Below are 17035 nucleotides of genomic sequence, written 5' to 3' on the forward strand. Positions count from 1 at the left end.
ATATATCAATCTCACAATACTATGGAGAAAAGCTAGCAACCAGGGAAGGAAGGCACGCCTATAAAAAGGCAAATGTATTTGGACATTATAGCATAAAAGTTTCAGGACTTTGGTATCTTCTCACCAGATGGTAATTTCTATGCGAGTCAGGAGGGAGATGATGTTATAAATTATTTTATTCCAGAATCTGTAAGGAGAGGGATATCTAACAACAGATACCTTATTTGGTTTTATTTATTTTTAAGGCATTTCAAGTCAGTTATTTGCAGTTTATATTCTCAGATTCTTGCTTTCAATATTTCTTTATGAACCACCAGCCGTATTTGTCCTCCATATGTACATTAAAGTAAACTCATCTTTTACACTACTATCGATCAATCTTCTTTCTCCCGTGCATTGTATGTTTACGTGCTTTTTGCAGCATTTTTAGAAACAACTCATAAGAATCTGAATACAGTTTGCTGAGATACACATGTAATACCATAAATTCTGGCAGGCTTAATTCCTACTCTCTTAGTCCTTTCTCATAAACAAACAAACAAAACCCCTCAGCTTGACAAAGTTGTTTGCTCACATAATACATGTGTTACTGCTCTCTCTTTATCTGCATTATTTTATTGTTCTAGAGAGGACGAGCATGCTCTTATCCAGCAGTACTGTCAGACACTGGGAGGAGAGTCACCTGTGAGTCAGCCGCAGAGTCCTGCTCAGATTCTCAAGTCAGTGGAAAAGGAAGAGCGGGGAGAGCTGGAGCGCATCATTGCTGACCTTGAGGAAGAGCAAAGGTGTTATAAGCATGCTATCTGGTGTCTGAATTGTCATCTTATTGTTCGAGCTATGCATTTTCTGTATACAGTTGTTGGAGAAGATAAGAAGAGATGCAGCTAGGAGTCATGATTTCAACAAAACAAAAAAAATCAGTCAAGGCTTATGTCATGCATTGCCTGACTCTGTTAGCTAGAAAAGTGTGAGTCAGTGATAAAATGCCATAGGTTCACCTCTACTTTGTTGTGTAGGTTTCTTTCATAAACTGCAAGTCAAGACATTGTCTTTGTATGAGCTGCTTGTGTTCTCTAGTTGGAGGTAATGATAACGATTGAAGAAGGTTTTTTTAATTGTTGATTGTTTCAACATTCTCCTCTTCAATTTACCAGGAGTCTGCAGATAGAATACGAGCAACTAAAGGAGCAACATCTTAGGAGAGGAATAAACCCTCTTGCATCACCTCCTGACTCTGTTGTGTCACCTCAGCATGCTTCTGAAGATGCTGAGCTCATTGCTGAAGCTAAACTCCTGAGGCAACATAAAGGTCGTCTGGAAGCAAGGATGCAAATATTGGAAGATCACAATAAACAATTGGAGTCTCAGCTTCACCGACTACGGCAGCTACTTGAGCAGGTAAATGTATACTCATATCTTTCCTGACATGTTTCTTCTACGTGATGGATTTCTTGGTGGAGCAAAGGTGGTAGAATTTTACTGCAGATATTCTCATCACATTAGTTTGTTCTGTTGCACTCAGTCATTTCTAGGGTGAAGAGGCGTTTTTCCTACTCTGTTGTAAACTATTGTGAAAGTCAAATCAGCACAAAATGATACAAGTGCTGGAGTGATGTCAGTAACTTACAAAGCTTACAAACAAGTGCACCAGTTTTTTTCCAAACTAAAAAACAGGGAAGAAAACATACCCTGTTCCAAGTAGTGCTAACAATTACACTCTGTATGTGACTTCAGCTTTCCAGTCTGTCCTTAAATTATTTGTTTATGGCCATGGTTAGTCACTGAAACATTTCTTAACATGCCAAAGATATGCCTAGTATGCAAAGGAGCAATTAATTCCATTAAAAAGTCCCATTCTTGAGTAGCATATTTAGAACAATAAACTACATCAAAATTGTCCGCTTAGAGATAAATGTTGCAGGCAAGAGCCTTTTAGCAAATCCCCATAGCTAGAGATTTTAGGTTCCCTTTGCTGGGAAAGAGAAATGTTTATTGTTTTTGAAGCCAGAACATGGAATCTAGATTTAAAAAATAAATAAATAAAAAATAAATCTACAAGGTGTTGCATGAGAGGTTTGTACTACATTGTGTGTGGAAACTTGAATGATGAAGATAAATTTGTATGAATCTTTTTCTCATAACTAATTATTGCCATTGGGTTAGAGTCCAGTAAGGCAAATGATTCCTTCCTTCCATGAATCAGGTATGTATTTGAGGATTTAACTAAGAAAAGAAACAGGGTGCATAAAACAGGTATCAGAATGACCTGCATTCCTGCTGTAGATAGTACTTCTACCAAAGTGGTGAAGATTTGTTGTTGTTTCACTGGCTGACTTGGTCATTTTTCTAGGTAGTTTTGGCAGAATAGTATTAAGATACATTTGCTCCAGTGGTTTACATACCCCTCTAGCTGAATTTTTTTGTTGTTACTGTCATTCTGGCATTTTCAGTCAGTATTTGAATAGCTTAAATATTTAACAGGGACAACGATTTGGTGCAACTGTTGATAACAATCATTCATGAAATAAATATCTTGGTAACTATAACCAAGATTAGGTGTTTCAAAGAACAGTTTAAAATATTCAAACAAACAGATGTAGAATAGAAACCCAGAAGTTCTGCCAAACCCACAGATAGTTTCAGTTTAATGTGTACAGCATGAAAATGCTCATCCTTTAAAACTTTTCTTTTCTAATGTAGTTATGGCCAATCTTATTAATAATATAATTTTGTATTCTTTTCAGTACCTTTATAACATTCTTAACAAGATCTCTAGGATATGCATTTGTGTTGTGGGGATGGGAGGGGTGAGGGTAAAACAGCAGCATTTTCTTAGCAGTTCTACCTTTGGGATTTTTCTGTGCATTCTGCAACTTTCTGATAGGGTAAGGTAGAACTATAAGGACCTTTTGCAATATTTCTGATTGTTTAAACATTATTTGCTATATGCTGTTGCTCTTTTGCTTTTTCCTATCTGTAATCTCCCTCCTCTTTGGGAGTCATGTTGGACTTCTGATTGCTCCATATGCCCTCCCAAAGGAGGGGAAGTTCCTATTTCTCTTCCGTCCTCTCCTAACGGAGTGGCTGGTATTAAGTCGAATATTTCAGAAGGTTGGCATTATTGCTTTTATAATATATCAGTGATTTTTCAATATGGCTTTCTAAACACATCCTTACTTTATTATTTAGTGCTTTTTTGACCTGCCACTAAGCACATTTTTAGCAAACTGTCTCCAAGGGTGCTGAAGCTACTCTGCTGAAGAGGATTCAGAAATTGTAAATAATTTCAAAATTTCAGAGTATGCTCTTTGGAACTTCTTGATATTGACATTAATATGGTTTTGAAGCAGCACTGTATCATGTTACTGCCCCCTTTAACTTTCTGGAAAAATGACCATTCTGCAGCATTTTGCAGTGGCATCTAGGCCATTCACAGTCTATGGAAGTCTTTGTATTGAAGATTTGGACATAAGTGCAAATGTCAAAATATATAACTGTAATTCCTCTAATAATAATTACTGGTATTAAAGGACACCGCTATCTATCTTACAGCAATTTCTTTGCCATGACTGGCATTTCGTGCTATCTCAGTTTCTCTCTTCTGCCAAACAACAAGTCTCTCTATTTCTTTTCTCCACTCAGCTTGCTGACTCTTGTTTACGTTAATAACATGAATCTAAAATACTGGGAATTTTTTTCTAAGAGATACAGCGTGAGTCTATCTGCGTACAAATATTTGGGTACAAAATTAATGAAACTTAGAAACTTTTCTACAGTAACTGTTTGAGCATTACAAGGTGTTCCTTAGAGAGCACCTTCAACAGAAATGTGCATGCATCCTCACTGCACATTTGCCTACTTCTGGTAACAATTCTGAGATTAACATACTATTTTTATTTTAGCAAGCCCAAAGGATTGGGAGCTGTCACATAGTGTTGCCATTTTGTCTGCCTGATTGATTATACTGCCAAAGAGGAAGGTGAAACAGAACTGGCATGTGACAGCTTTGATACCACAATTTTATGTTAATCATGTAGAAAAAAAAATCCATTTTCACTTTTCTTTATACAGCCCTTTCAGATACTGCTTGGGCAAAATAGAAATAAGACCTATTACGAAGAGCATTTAAAATCTACTTGAATTTTTCTTTGCTTGTCTGAACAAATGAAGTGAGGTTTCATATTGAACTTGATATTGAAGTTAATGAAAGCTAACATCATCTGTCAATGAATATATGATTGAACTGTAAGAAAATGTAAATAGGGGCTCTAGCTCCCTCTCCTGCTAAAAGCAGAAGAGTTTTAATAAAAGAGAAGAGGGGTGAGGTTTGTTGTGGTGTTTTCTTTTGTGTTTTTTTTTTTTGGTGGTGGTTGTATGTTTTATTTTGTGGCTGAAAGAATAAGCCTTGAACAAGAAGAAACAGCAGCAATGAATTTGGAAAGGGAATTTGCCAGCTTGAGGAATTTCAGAGGTGGGGTGTGGGGGGAAAGAAGCTTGCCTTTTTTTTTTTTTTTTTTTTTTAATACTAAAAGGAACAGAAAAAGGAACAGAAGTCTAGGGAACAGTTACAGTTTATAATATCACAGTACAATTTGGGTGATAATTTCTTCCTTATGGAATTGAGTAATATCACAGAATTTCTAGGTTGGAAGAGACCTCAAGATCATTGAGTCCAACCTCTACCTAACACTAACAATCCTCACTAAACCATATCCCTAAGCTCTACATCTAAACATCTTTTTTTTAAGACTTCCAGGGATGGTGACTCAACCACTTCCCTGGGCAGCCTGTTCCAGTGTCTAACAACCCTTTCGGTAAAGAAGTTCTTCCTAACATCTAACCTAAAACTCCCCTGGCGCAACTTTAGCCCATTCCCCCTCGTCCTGTCACCAGGCACGTCTATCCCTTAACCTACAGTTTGAGCTCTTGGGAAAGACACTAGCAGGAGCTATGGAGAAGTAAAGCATTGTTGATAAAAATTGGTTAAAATAAATATCTCTCTTGAAATGCTTTAAAAACCTTTGTAATGCAGAGAAATCCTTCAGTTTCAGAGTTTTCTGGAGAAGAACGTATTTGTCCCTTTGTATCTTTATTTGGTTTTGCATAAAAATAAAAATTTGTCATCTCTCAGAAACTGCAGTTGGAAACTTTCCCGATGTTTCTGCCTTAAGGATTGTCTGCCAGGTTGTTTTGAATAAGAATGCCTGAAATTCATGATGCCTAGAAGGGGCTGATGATGGAAGTGATCAGATTTTGTGGGTGTTTTTCAACTTGGGGTCAAGTAGCACATGATTGTATTGAGTTTTGATTCTACAAGTTCTTGGTGCTCATTATGTAGCCTTAGATGAGAGCCTATGACTTTTCTGTACTTCAGTTTCTTTTCCAGTAAAATTTGAGTTCTTTCCTGGTAAAACTGCTAAATTGTATAAATACAACTGTAACCTCACAATTATTTTGCATTAAACTTTGTTCAGTACCTGATTATTAAGGTGTTTTTCTACTGCAAGAGCCCTTCCCTTGCTGCTCCAAACTCTATTACTCATCTGCTGAACTGTATGGTCTTTCCTGACTTTGTAAGAAAAGGATTTGGGTTTTGTTTGCCTTTTCTTGTTGTTGTAATCATTGGAATTAGGCAGTGTAACATCAGTATATTTAAATGAAAATGAAGTCATTATACGTTGGCCTCTGATTAGAAAAGGATGTGTTTTAAAAAATAAAAAATATATTAAAAAAAAAAAAATCCAGCTGCAATGTTTCATTCTGACTGCTGCAGCAATGTAATATATATCAACGTAAAGTATTCCAGGATGTTTTATTTGCTCCCGATTAAACAACCATTAGAATCCTTATGCTCTGTGGTTGGTTTTTTTTTTTTTTTTTTTTTTTTTTTTTTTGTCATTTGCAACAGCATTCCTAAGTGGCACTAAATAACCTTCACTACTAATTTGTCATTTAAATTTGTAGGCATCTCCTTTCTATCCTAATTAATCTTGACTTTGCAGTGCCCCTTCCTCCTTCAGTCATCTCTGCATCATTTGTTCATGATTTGCTTCAAGAGGGGTAGAAATCCAGACAATTTGCAAGCCTGCATTTTAGATTATTCGAATTCCCTCCATCCATCTAGTTGTGGCATGGGCAAGCAGCTACTTTGCTGCCACAAAGTTAGCCACTAAAGCTGACCTTGTTGTTCTATATTGAAGTAACTCAACCCTTGGAGAGTTTGCTTCAGCTCTTTCTCTCTAAACTCTTCTTATACAGAGGTTGCTGGCTATACCGAATGATCTGGGATTAGTTACCCCAGGCTTGGTGCATTTTAAATTGCCAAACTCATTCTACTTAGACCTTGTGACTGGTTGAAGCCTGTTAGTGAATAACAAACTACTCAATAGGCATTCACTGTTCATACGGGTGTCTTGATGGTAAAATCTTTGGCTAGCTTGAAAGCATTTCCATTTTTCTTTGTCTTCTAAATGCAGAGCAATCTTTCTTGATTTATTCTTTTACTCAAATCTGAAAGTTGGTATTGTCATACTGAAAGAGAGATGAGATTCGGAGGAGAAAAACAGGTCTGCTGAATGCTCAAGGGAACATTTCCTTCTATTTCTCATCACTGTGTGCAAGAAGAAGTATCTTTCATTGTTCAACAATTTGCAGTTTTGTTTTTTTTTTTTTTTAACTTGAAGTTGTAAAAAATTGAATGTTGCACTTAAGGCTGTGATCTGCAAAGGAGCAAAGATGTGCACAAGTCAGTTGTTCTGTATATTCCTTCTGCATTGAGTCTCATGGCTGTTTCAGATACTTTTTCAGTCTCAGAAAGAAAGTCTTAAAAATAATGTTATTTTGGTATTACTTTTGTATCTGCTCTTGACAGATTTAGTTAAATAATATGCTCTTTAAACTGTTCAGAAGCTTTTTGATGATTTGCAGTCAAAAAGATAAATGATAGTGGCAACATTTTCAGCTCAGATTATGTAATTGCCTCAGATGTAAATGCCTTTTCACATGCTTCTGGCTTTCCGGAACAATCAGTTTTGGAGCTTAAATATTGTGTAACTCCTCTCTTCTTCAAAGGATTTCGTACAAGAAAGAAGGGAAATGCTTGTGCAAGATACCTTCCAATATCTCTGAGTTGTTAAAGTGAAGAAGTCTTATGATCTTTTCTTTTGTGTCCACACATATATACATAATCTCAAACACATACATGACCACAACTAAATGAAATACAGACCTTCAGTGTTTGAAGTTGTTCAGGTGAATTTAGGAATCAGACAGGCTTACCTACAACACGGTTTTCAAAGTACATAGATTTCTGGAAATTACATAGTAAAACTTTTTTTTTTTTTTTTTTTTTTTTTTTTACATATCTGACGTCCTCTGCACTGCTGCAAAGCAGCATCAGCAGGAGTGATTGATGATAGCTCCTCCTTTTTAGATTTCACAGTTCTCCTGAATCTTGTCTTTGGCGTGATTGTGAAGGAGTTTAGTAAAATTGTTTCTGGTTTGAACAGGTGTTTTTAAGCATGATCAGTCACCTTACCTTCCTAGGGCAGCTTGTCTGACTGGTCTGTGTGTGTATCTGCTGTGTGTGAACATACGCATATGTACATACAAGCAAACCCAACCCCAGTAATACTATTTTATAGTCTTTTGGTGTAGCTCAACAGAAAGCCTCATCAGTCTGTTTGAACTAAACTGTGTTTCTGTGGTACACGCTTGCAGCTGAACGCTGTTTTTAACAAGATGGCTGTTAGCTGCTGTCTCATAAGAATTACACTTAAGTCTAAATTTTTGTCTTCAAGTTGTCCCTGATAGTTGTATAGACCTAAGCCAACTTTTTATTGTTTAGAGAGAAAACAAGAAAGAGTACCAAAAAGAAAAGAGGGAAGGAGGGGGGAATCAAGATGACCATATACAAACCCACACTTCAATTCTGTAGACATAATTTACATAAATTATATCTTCTTGTCTTTCCTGTAGCCTGAGTCAGACTCCCGGGTTAATGGCGCCTCCCCCTGTGCTTCACCCCAGCATTTGGCCCTTGGCTACCCGCTTGAGCAAGAGACAAGCTCGCAGTTTCATCAGACAGGTGAGTGTTTGATCAGATAACTTGCCGTGTGGGTCTGAAGCTGATTACTGAATAGTTTTATTTGCATCTTTCTGAAATGGTTTACCAATAAAAATAGAAAAAAGATCTTTGTGATGCTACTGGGAGCAGTACTTAATGCAGCTGGAACTGCTGCTTCCCCACACCTGCAAACAGCTGCGGTATCTCAAGGATCCATGTGACACTGAATTATGGATTTCTTGGGTCCATCCATTTTGAACTATCAAATTTACTAGGCTAATCCATCCTCACTGAATGGAGAACCAGATTGCATCGGAGTGAAACGACCAACAGCTGTTTGTCGTACAGTACATGCATGCAGCCAAGTAATCTGACAGATAAAGGAACAAATATCCAAAAACATATAATCAAACTTTCCTAATGGCTGCTTTAAAAATTCATGTGCTCATCCTGGTACTTTGATGACCCCACCCCTCAAAGGCTTCACATCTTTAGGAATTATTTAGTATTTAGTAATATAGCCGCTGCACATCAGAGGATTTCTCTCTGAAAGATTACTTTAAATTCTCCAATAGCAGAACTCATTAATTCCACTGGGAATTAGCAGAAATAATTACAGACCATTGAATGTTCAAAATTTGGAGAAAAAATAACCAATTTTTCTCAAATTATCTAAGTGTAATTTCATCCCTATGTTTCTTTTCAAGCCTTTGTGTTACAGATTTTTAAAAAAAATCTGTGGAAAGACAAAAATTCTCTTGCGTACTGAAAAGTTTTCATTCAGCATGGACATGTGTTATTGCTATAAATTATTGGAAAAAAATGCAAAACTTCTCTGATTTAATGTAATGGCAGATTTATGAGTGAGGCTGTCTAATAACAGAGCCAGTTGTATTTCCTAACCATTCAATTTGCTAATTTTAATCAGCCTTTAAAAAACATCGTGGCAAGGAGGATTTCAACACTACTGAAACCTCTGCTTCCAATGGAATAAACACTGCCTGAAAATTATTTATTTATTTATTTTAAAACAAGTTTTATATTCAGTTTGGAAGTTACATGATAAATCATCTGAGAAAAAAAAAAAAAAGAATACTAATTGAGCAGCTACTGAGTACAGTTCCTCCATCTTGATGACCTTTTACTTAACTGTAAATTCTCATATATTGGTCCTTGTTGGCAATTCCTTCTAGTTAAATCTTGGGTGCAATTGCTGAGCTTTAATAACGGAGAAATTCTTTATGCTGCAAATCAGTAATTCAACTTTCACCTCCTCTCCCAAGGCTGGCAATTATCAATGACAGTTCCTGCACGTTAAATTACAAAGACTTCAGTTAGTGGTTTCCCTTGAAATTTAAAGCAATATTTAAATGGATGGTTGGATGAGAATGCTTCTCAGAATGTTGTCATCTGTTTTTTTGTTTTGTTGCTAAATTCATTGCTCTTTTTGTTGCCATATCTGCAGATGACTTGTTAGCTCCACCTCATGATACCAACACAGATCTAACAGATGTTATGGAGCAAATCAACAGCACATTTCCAGCTTGCTGCTGTAAGTGTAACAAATTATGTCTCTGAGAATAGTATTGAATTTGAGGTGGACTAAAGAAGAAAACAGTCATTCCCATGGTACTGACTAAGAAAAAATCTTCTCTCTGATAAGATTTCTTGTCAAGATATACAAGCTACATACTTCTTTTCTTTAAGGTTGTTCAACATACACTGTGAGGAGAAAAAAATAATCTTGTGTTTTAAATGACAATTATTCACTATAAGAAAAGTCTGTCACTCCATATAGAATGTTCATCTGTGTCTGCACAAGGGAAAAGACAGCTAGAGTCCCATTTGCTGCTGATATAAACCCTATGTAGAACTGCAGTGAATGTAAATTCAGAAATTTTGAAAGCTGCTTCTCTAATATAAATTGAAAGAAATGCTGCAGGCTACAGTAGGGACCATAGCCCAATTCTGAGTCCCCGAACTAATTACTGAGGTAGTTACTAAACTAATTGGCCAGAGGAAATAACTGTTAACCACAGCACATAACACCTTTCCCTACTTAAATACATTGAAAGTTAATATTTTATTAGGTGTCTATTAAAGTAAAACCAGGTAGCTTCATAAGCATGGCTTGTATCAGCTGATATACATTCCCGTTGATCCTGTTCCTTGCAGGGTGTCACTGCCCTTACAAAAATGAGTAGCTATCTTTCTGGTTCCACCAGTATTTCATATAGATTGGTGGTTTTGGCAGGGATGGGATGAAGTGACAACTTCATTATTTAGTGTACTTTTTTTACATACATACAAAACGTATATACTTTCACCTTCACATCTTCTGCCTTAGCAAATGAGTAGGGAAATCTATGATACATTACTATACTTTCAACAGTTCTTTAAAATGAAGTGTAATAGTCAGTTCAGTATGTTTTAAAAGGCACAAGTAAGGGTTAGGTGTTTCTGCCCAGTCCTTCTGGAAGCATTGGAGCTCTATTCTATTCTATCCTGTTTCGAAAACTCAGTGAACCCTGTTAAAATACTTCTTTTATCTCTTGTATATATGTTATCTGAGAAGGGCTACATCAGAGAAGATGGTCTTTCCACATTTTGAGAAAGTAAATTAGTATTTAGTGATAGACGTTTTGTTTCAGCTATCCCTTGATGTTTTCATTGAGTTCAGTAGTTCATAGCCCACTGCATTATAAAATCCTTAGATTTGATTTTAAGGAGCATCTCGTCTTGAAGCCAACATCTAGTGGAGCTACTTAGCACAACTCAGGGGTGTGTTTTGTGTATACAAATAAACAGAAAATGCAAACAAATTATTAATTCTTGTTTTTGCAAATTTCTGTCTGGCACATATAAGCAGTATAGCAGCTACTGGACATTTGGTCCAAGTGAATTTACAACAAATTTGTAGAAATACTTTGCCTACCCCCAGCTGTCAGGGGAGAAGAAAAATAACATCTCTGAAAAAAGGTGCTTTCCACTAACAGTGTAAATTGAAAGTAGTTTAAAATATTTGCTTTTTTTGAAAGTAGAAGGGATATTTTCTTGTGCACTGCCAGCATTTTTGTTTAATTTCTGTCTCCTGAATTAAAAGAAGTATTGTATACCACTGGGAACAGGTCAAACAGAGAGGCTATGGATTCTCCAGCCTTAGAGGATGTCAAGGCTATTGTTGGCAGCAGTCCTGCTTTGAGTGAGAGGTTGCACTAGATGACCTGCAGTGACCAGCCAATGTTGCTGTGGCTTTCTGAATGAAATTTCATCATAAAAATTAAAGGTCACAATAGAAGGCTTTTCATGACTGATAGAGTTCCAGGTCAATCTTTTTTAAAGTAGTGATAAAAAAGATACTAAAAATACTGCCTGCCAGCCTTCTCCAGTGCTCCTGAGTCACTCTGCACACTGTTCATCGCTTTGTTCTCTCTGACTTCACAATAATATCAGAGAACTTACCATCTGCTTGGGATGCTCTGGATATGAGTGCTTAGGCTCCAACAGTAGCATTGCAATGTTCTATGTATGCGTCTACTGCTTTAACATTTAAGGCGTCACAGCACTGTGGATATCTCTTTTCAAAACCTCTGCAAGGTAGGGGAATGACAGCATGTTCATCTTGACTTCTTGTGTCTTAATATGGAAGAAACAACAGGGACCAAGATTTGCAGCTGTTCATTGTGGGACATATTGGGAGGTATGAAGAGCACTCTCAGTATGGGGCCTATAACTCAGTTGTTCAGCTCTGGACATGCCTGATGGCATGAATCTTAAATTCCCCTTAAAGAGTGACAAATTCAAAGAGGGTAGGTCAAAAGCTTTTCAGCTTAATGGTTGATATACATTCCCCAGAGTTTAGAAATGGGGTTTTGAGTTCTTGTTTATTGAACAACAAGGGAAAAAAAGAATCCAGTTACGTCAGTCATGGGAATGTTCATTTTTGGGTGGTTTAAACCTGTGGTCTGTTGAGCCCTGGGAGCTTGTGGACTACTTCCAAAAGGGCAGAGAAAGACCAGTTCACATACTGTGCATAATTCTGTGCAGATTTCTGCATGCTGTTGTTTGTTTGTTTTTCTGAAGAATAAATCAGGAGGAGATAGTTGTCTTGCTACAGACTGTACAGGACACTTCTGTAAAGTGCATTAAAAGAAACTGGGGGAAAAAAAGTGGCCTGAAACTACAAACCCCAGAGTATTCTTGGGTCAGAATCCCATGGGACCCTAAGGAACAGTCACTATTTGTTGTTACTGTTATCGTTCCATACAAAACATGTTGGAAGAGTTCTGCATAGTCAAAGTGACAGTCACAGTATATCAGGCTTTTCAGAAAGATTCCTTAAACTTCCCCAATGTAACTTCAAGATAGCCAAGCAAGAGTAGAGAAGTGTCTCATTTTTTAACCTGTATCAACTGCTTCATCGCAATAAAATAAGTAAGCAGGCAACTTGCAAACTTAATGCAGTAAAACAAATGGGGAGAGAGCAAATATGTACTGTTAACACTTGAGGTAAAGGTTCCAAGTTTTGTATTCTCTTGTTTTTTCCTCTTACGTTACAGCCTTTTATCCCTCCAGGCAGTTGTTGTTTTAGGTCTCTGACCATTCACTGTCTTCATCCTTTTTGAATGAAAGGTCTAAAATGTCATGGCTATTATTGCAATACAGATAATATCAGTAATATTTAATGGCATACCAAGCTGATCTAGTATGATTCATATTTTTTGAACAGACAGTATTATAATAAAGCACTTTGTATGGTCACAGGTATTGAAAAGGGAAAAATATAATCTGTATTCATAACACTTTAAATTTATTACAGGAAAACTTGTGAAGAAAATTATGTCTAGACCATTACAACACTCTTGTACTTAAACGTTGTTTGTGTTTGTTTGTTTTTAAGATAAAATCTTTCTGTTCTTCTATAGTAAATATTTTCTTTTTACTGCCTTTGTTTTATACTACCAAGATGCAGAATCATGTCAATTTCTAACTTTCTTTTGTTTTTCTATTTGCAGCAAGTTTCACTGGCAGGCCACAGGTATGAGACATGTTCACGTATTTGTATAGTCATTGGAATTGAAGTTCAGACATTACCAAAGGCTCTGCAATGTGCTGTTCTGGGATGCTGACCACATGGAATCAGCTGAAAATGGCTGGGGACAATTAGTTTCAAGCCAGCATCAGTTCTGCAAGATCAAAGCTGGTTCTTGCAACAACATCCCTATGTGCTTGTGCCCTAGTACCCATAGCTCCAGTTCCATGACTGTCTACAGTTCAAGACCTGCAAAGCATCTTAGGCATTAAATTAAGCTGCCTTCTTTTGTTAGGCAACCACTTTACAAACTCAAAGCAGGTATTTGGCTAATTTCACAGTTCACAAAAAAATGTGGAAATCAATCTGGTATTTAGATACTAATGAGTTCTTGAAACTCTACCTGGTATGAATCATCAATTAAGCTTATTTTATAAGCAAGAGAAATAGGAAGAAATACTTGCTATAGGATTTGGTTGATATTAGAGAAAATTTATGACAAATAAGGAACAAGTTAATCTTGTGTCACTGCAGAATTCTTGAAAAATTTAATTGCTAAATAAGTCTTAAAAACTAGCACAACTTGCTATGGGCTAGGTTTCAGAAGAATGAAGTGATAGGCAGAGTCCATTTACTCCCCTAAATTGCTTCACCTTGTCTATTAATCCACAGGTTGCGAGGTCAGACCTCCCTACAGAGAGTATCTAAAATTTCAGAAATATTGCTCAACAAACATTTTAGTGGACTGTAATATCCTGTGTTAGTAAGATTGCCCACTCCGACAGGAATTTCTGAAGGGAATGGGATGAATTGTGCCCTGCCCAAAGTGACTCAGACTTAGGGCTTCAGTGTCTTAATAAAGTACACTAGTGAATTAAACTAATGTTTTTCAGAAATCCTTCCTGTAACCAGGCGTAGTGATAGCTTTCAGTGTTCTCAGTGATTAATATTAATCTTCATAAAAAAGCATTTGATTTTTTAGATGCAGAATGATTCCCAACTGATCTCATGCCTGAAATACACCATTCCAGAGCCATTTAAGAAGGGATATTTCCCCATTTTGCAGAGAACAGAATCCTGAAACAGGAGCCTGGAAATAAGCATCACATTTTAAGGGGATGAGTCCAAATCCTGGTTGTGTGTACTCTGCATTTTTACCACTGAGGATTTGGATAGAACAGTAGTTAGCCTACACTTTTTTTTTTTTTTTTTTTCTGTGGGTACACAACAAGGAAAGCATGTAAGTTATATTTACTGCTCTGTAGTCCATAACATGCTTTGGGCTTTACTCAGCAAGAATTTTAAATGCTGCAACACAGTAAAATGAGGATTCTCTTAACTACATGCCTCAGTGATTTGCTGAGTCTTGTGACAATACATCTAAATTTTTAAAGTATAGGGTTTTTTTTGGTAAAATTACACGCGAGTCCTTAACTGAACCAAGTCCAGAGTATTTAGATCTCTCTTTAGAGGACTGTGCATGCTAAACAGTACTGACATGATTATTTCTCATCATTACAGGCAATGTGAAGTGCTCATTTGGACGTCAACCAGTGCTTCTTGATGTGCAGTACAGCCCTTTTCTACAAAACGCCAATCGCGAGTTCCACTTCATCAGAAGGCTGCATGGGACCTTGGGACATGCTGTTCAATTTGACTGCGTGTTCTACTTGAAATAGTAAAACACTGAATACCCAAAGATGAGGATGTTGTTTTTATAGTATTGTTTTTTTCTTCTTCTTCCCTTTCTATGCAACTGTAAATTAATGAGCAGTGGAGTATTTGTCACTGATTTGTATAAATATACAGCCGCGGGAAAAGGGGCAGGGGCTTTATATATGTTCTTTTTGATAATCGTAAAGAGAACTGCTAAGGAGTTTGGAGCAAAATGTTACATTTATACATTCCTTTCAGCTCTTTGCTTTTACATTGTAAAATATCCTCAGTTACGTTCTCACTCATTTAATATTCTGTATGGATTATTTATATGCTAACCATCTGACCACACAGACTCCAAAATTATTCTTGATTTATTTTCAGGATTGACATACGAAGTTCCCATGATTTGCTTTATTGTAACTGTTTAACTAAAATTGCCATTGAGTACAAGCTACAGTATTTTAACTCCATTAAACAAGGTAAACTCTAATTTCAAGTCATATAATCATGCACCAAAATGGCATTTTTAACATTCTTTTAGTTATTTCCAGCCAACACACTCCATTTGGAGGATTATTGTTTTTAAGCCTTACTTTACTTTGAATCAGGAGATAGCTAAAAAGAGGACTTAGATGATAGTTTAAGTTGTTTTTAGTAAGGTCTAAGTTAGTGTAATCTTGTCCAACTTTGGAGACAAAGCTTTGCTGTTCCCTGCTGTGCCAAACTTGTTTTAAGTTCTGGAATTTACAGTCTGTGAACTAAAGCTCATTTCCGTGAGATCCCCTTCTGATAATCTAAACACACCAGTCTTTTATCTGCCTCTTGTAAATGAAGAGACAATTAGAAAGCCTTTTCCAATACTATTAGTGATGGAACGTTTTCTTCAAAGCTGCAGTGCTCTTAGATGTTATCATGTGGCATTGTAATCTTGCAACTCATCTTTATCTTTGAAATCATTTATTTATGTACTTCAAGTAGGGATAATTATGGGAAAGTTATGTCACTGATCAGCTGATCTCTAGTTTTAAAATAATCATAAGATTTTAATGCCTTCATGGGGTTTACAATGCTGCATGGACACTTGATTTAATTTCAGGACATACCTTTAATTCGTAAAACTGCATGCAATATATTTCATGTATAGTGGAGAAAAATGATACTATGTTGTTCTTGATTATTACTGAAGAAAAAGAGTCTCAAAATGGTATTGGAAGAGTTATACATTTTGTACCAAAAGATGCTAGAGGACTTTAAAACAGAAAGTCGGGAATTTCTAGTGTTTTTGTGAAGTGGTGCCAACTAGATTGTTCTGCACCCACAGTACTTACTCCTGGACTGCTGCTGCTGCTCAAGGCACAGTGATTTGGGCACAGTGTTGACCACATTCTAGTGTTGGCTCCAGTGCCAGTTCTTTCTGAACCCTTTGGCAAATTATTTAACCACTCTGCCTCTGTTTTCCCATCTGTAAAATGAGGATTGATAGTACTTACCTCTCAAAGGTGTTGTAGAGCTTAGTGTCTGAAAAGCTCTATATAAATGCTAAGTATTATTCTGGATTGAGCAGGGCGAAACTGTCAGGGAGGGAAGAGAAGATGCTGGCTACTATAAATGCTTCATCTATTAAAAAAGTAGCATAGTTATTCCGAGAAGAAAAACAAATACATTTTACAGAAGAGGAAAGCCATGACCACCTTTCTACCTCAGACCTATCTTCATGAGTAGTATTGGAAATAGCTTTATATTCTGTTCTCTGCAAAGTACTTTGCTTTTATCAAGCTTATGTCATTCTCTAAGCAAAGAATCCTTAAAAATAACCCACCAAATAAGTAAGTAAAAAAAAAAAAAAAGTCTCATTAGTGAATTTGGTGGCTTTTATTTTTGTTCTGAATATGAGGTTATGTATAAAGTTGTTTTTCTGCCTGTGTTTGTATGCATCCTTTGTCCTCTGCTGCCAAGTAAATGCTACTTCAAACACTACATTGTAACATTCTTCCTCTGAGACAATAATAAATAAAAGGAATATATTGCAATAAAATGAGTAGTAGTATAAGTTCTTTCAAGTTTTGTGGTCTTCAAGGATGGCACTTCTCATTGCTACATCTTGTCATTTTCATTCTGAAGAGAACTTATTTTAAAACAGTAGTGCTGTATCAGTCTATTTCTACACACTAGCATTTTGGAGTGTGGTTTTCATTTATATAAATGAGATAAAACACTTTTTTTCCCATGGGTCTGTGCATATCTTCTCTAGTGTTCCATCTTCAGTCTGAAATCCTTCT

General features: G+C 36.4%; 1 protein-coding gene across 4 annotated transcripts in view; it reads left to right on the forward strand.

Annotated features, from left to right (window-relative positions):
* Positions 1-16785, forward strand: part of UTRN (utrophin) — a 366390-nt gene extending 349605 nt beyond the window's left edge. For all 4 annotated transcript variants that reach the window (XM_082756434.1, XM_082756433.1, XM_082756435.1 and 1 more), the window contains 6 exons: positions 627-785; positions 1155-1398; positions 7978-8086; positions 9531-9617; positions 13081-13103; positions 14619-16785. In XM_082756434.1, the coding sequence (XP_082612560.1) occupies positions 627-785; positions 1155-1398; positions 7978-8086; positions 9531-9617; positions 13081-13103; positions 14619-14627 (631 nt within the window). In that variant the 3' untranslated portion in view covers positions 14628-16785. The remainder of the gene's footprint in view (positions 1-626; positions 786-1154; positions 1399-7977; positions 8087-9530; positions 9618-13080; positions 13104-14618) is intronic.
* Positions 16786-17035: the final 250 nt, after the last annotated feature.

This window comes from Aythya marila (assembly GCF_965140915.1).
Source record: "Aythya marila genome assembly, chromosome: 3".
In the NCBI taxonomy this organism is placed as follows: domain Eukaryota; kingdom Metazoa; phylum Chordata; class Aves; order Anseriformes; family Anatidae; genus Aythya; species Aythya marila.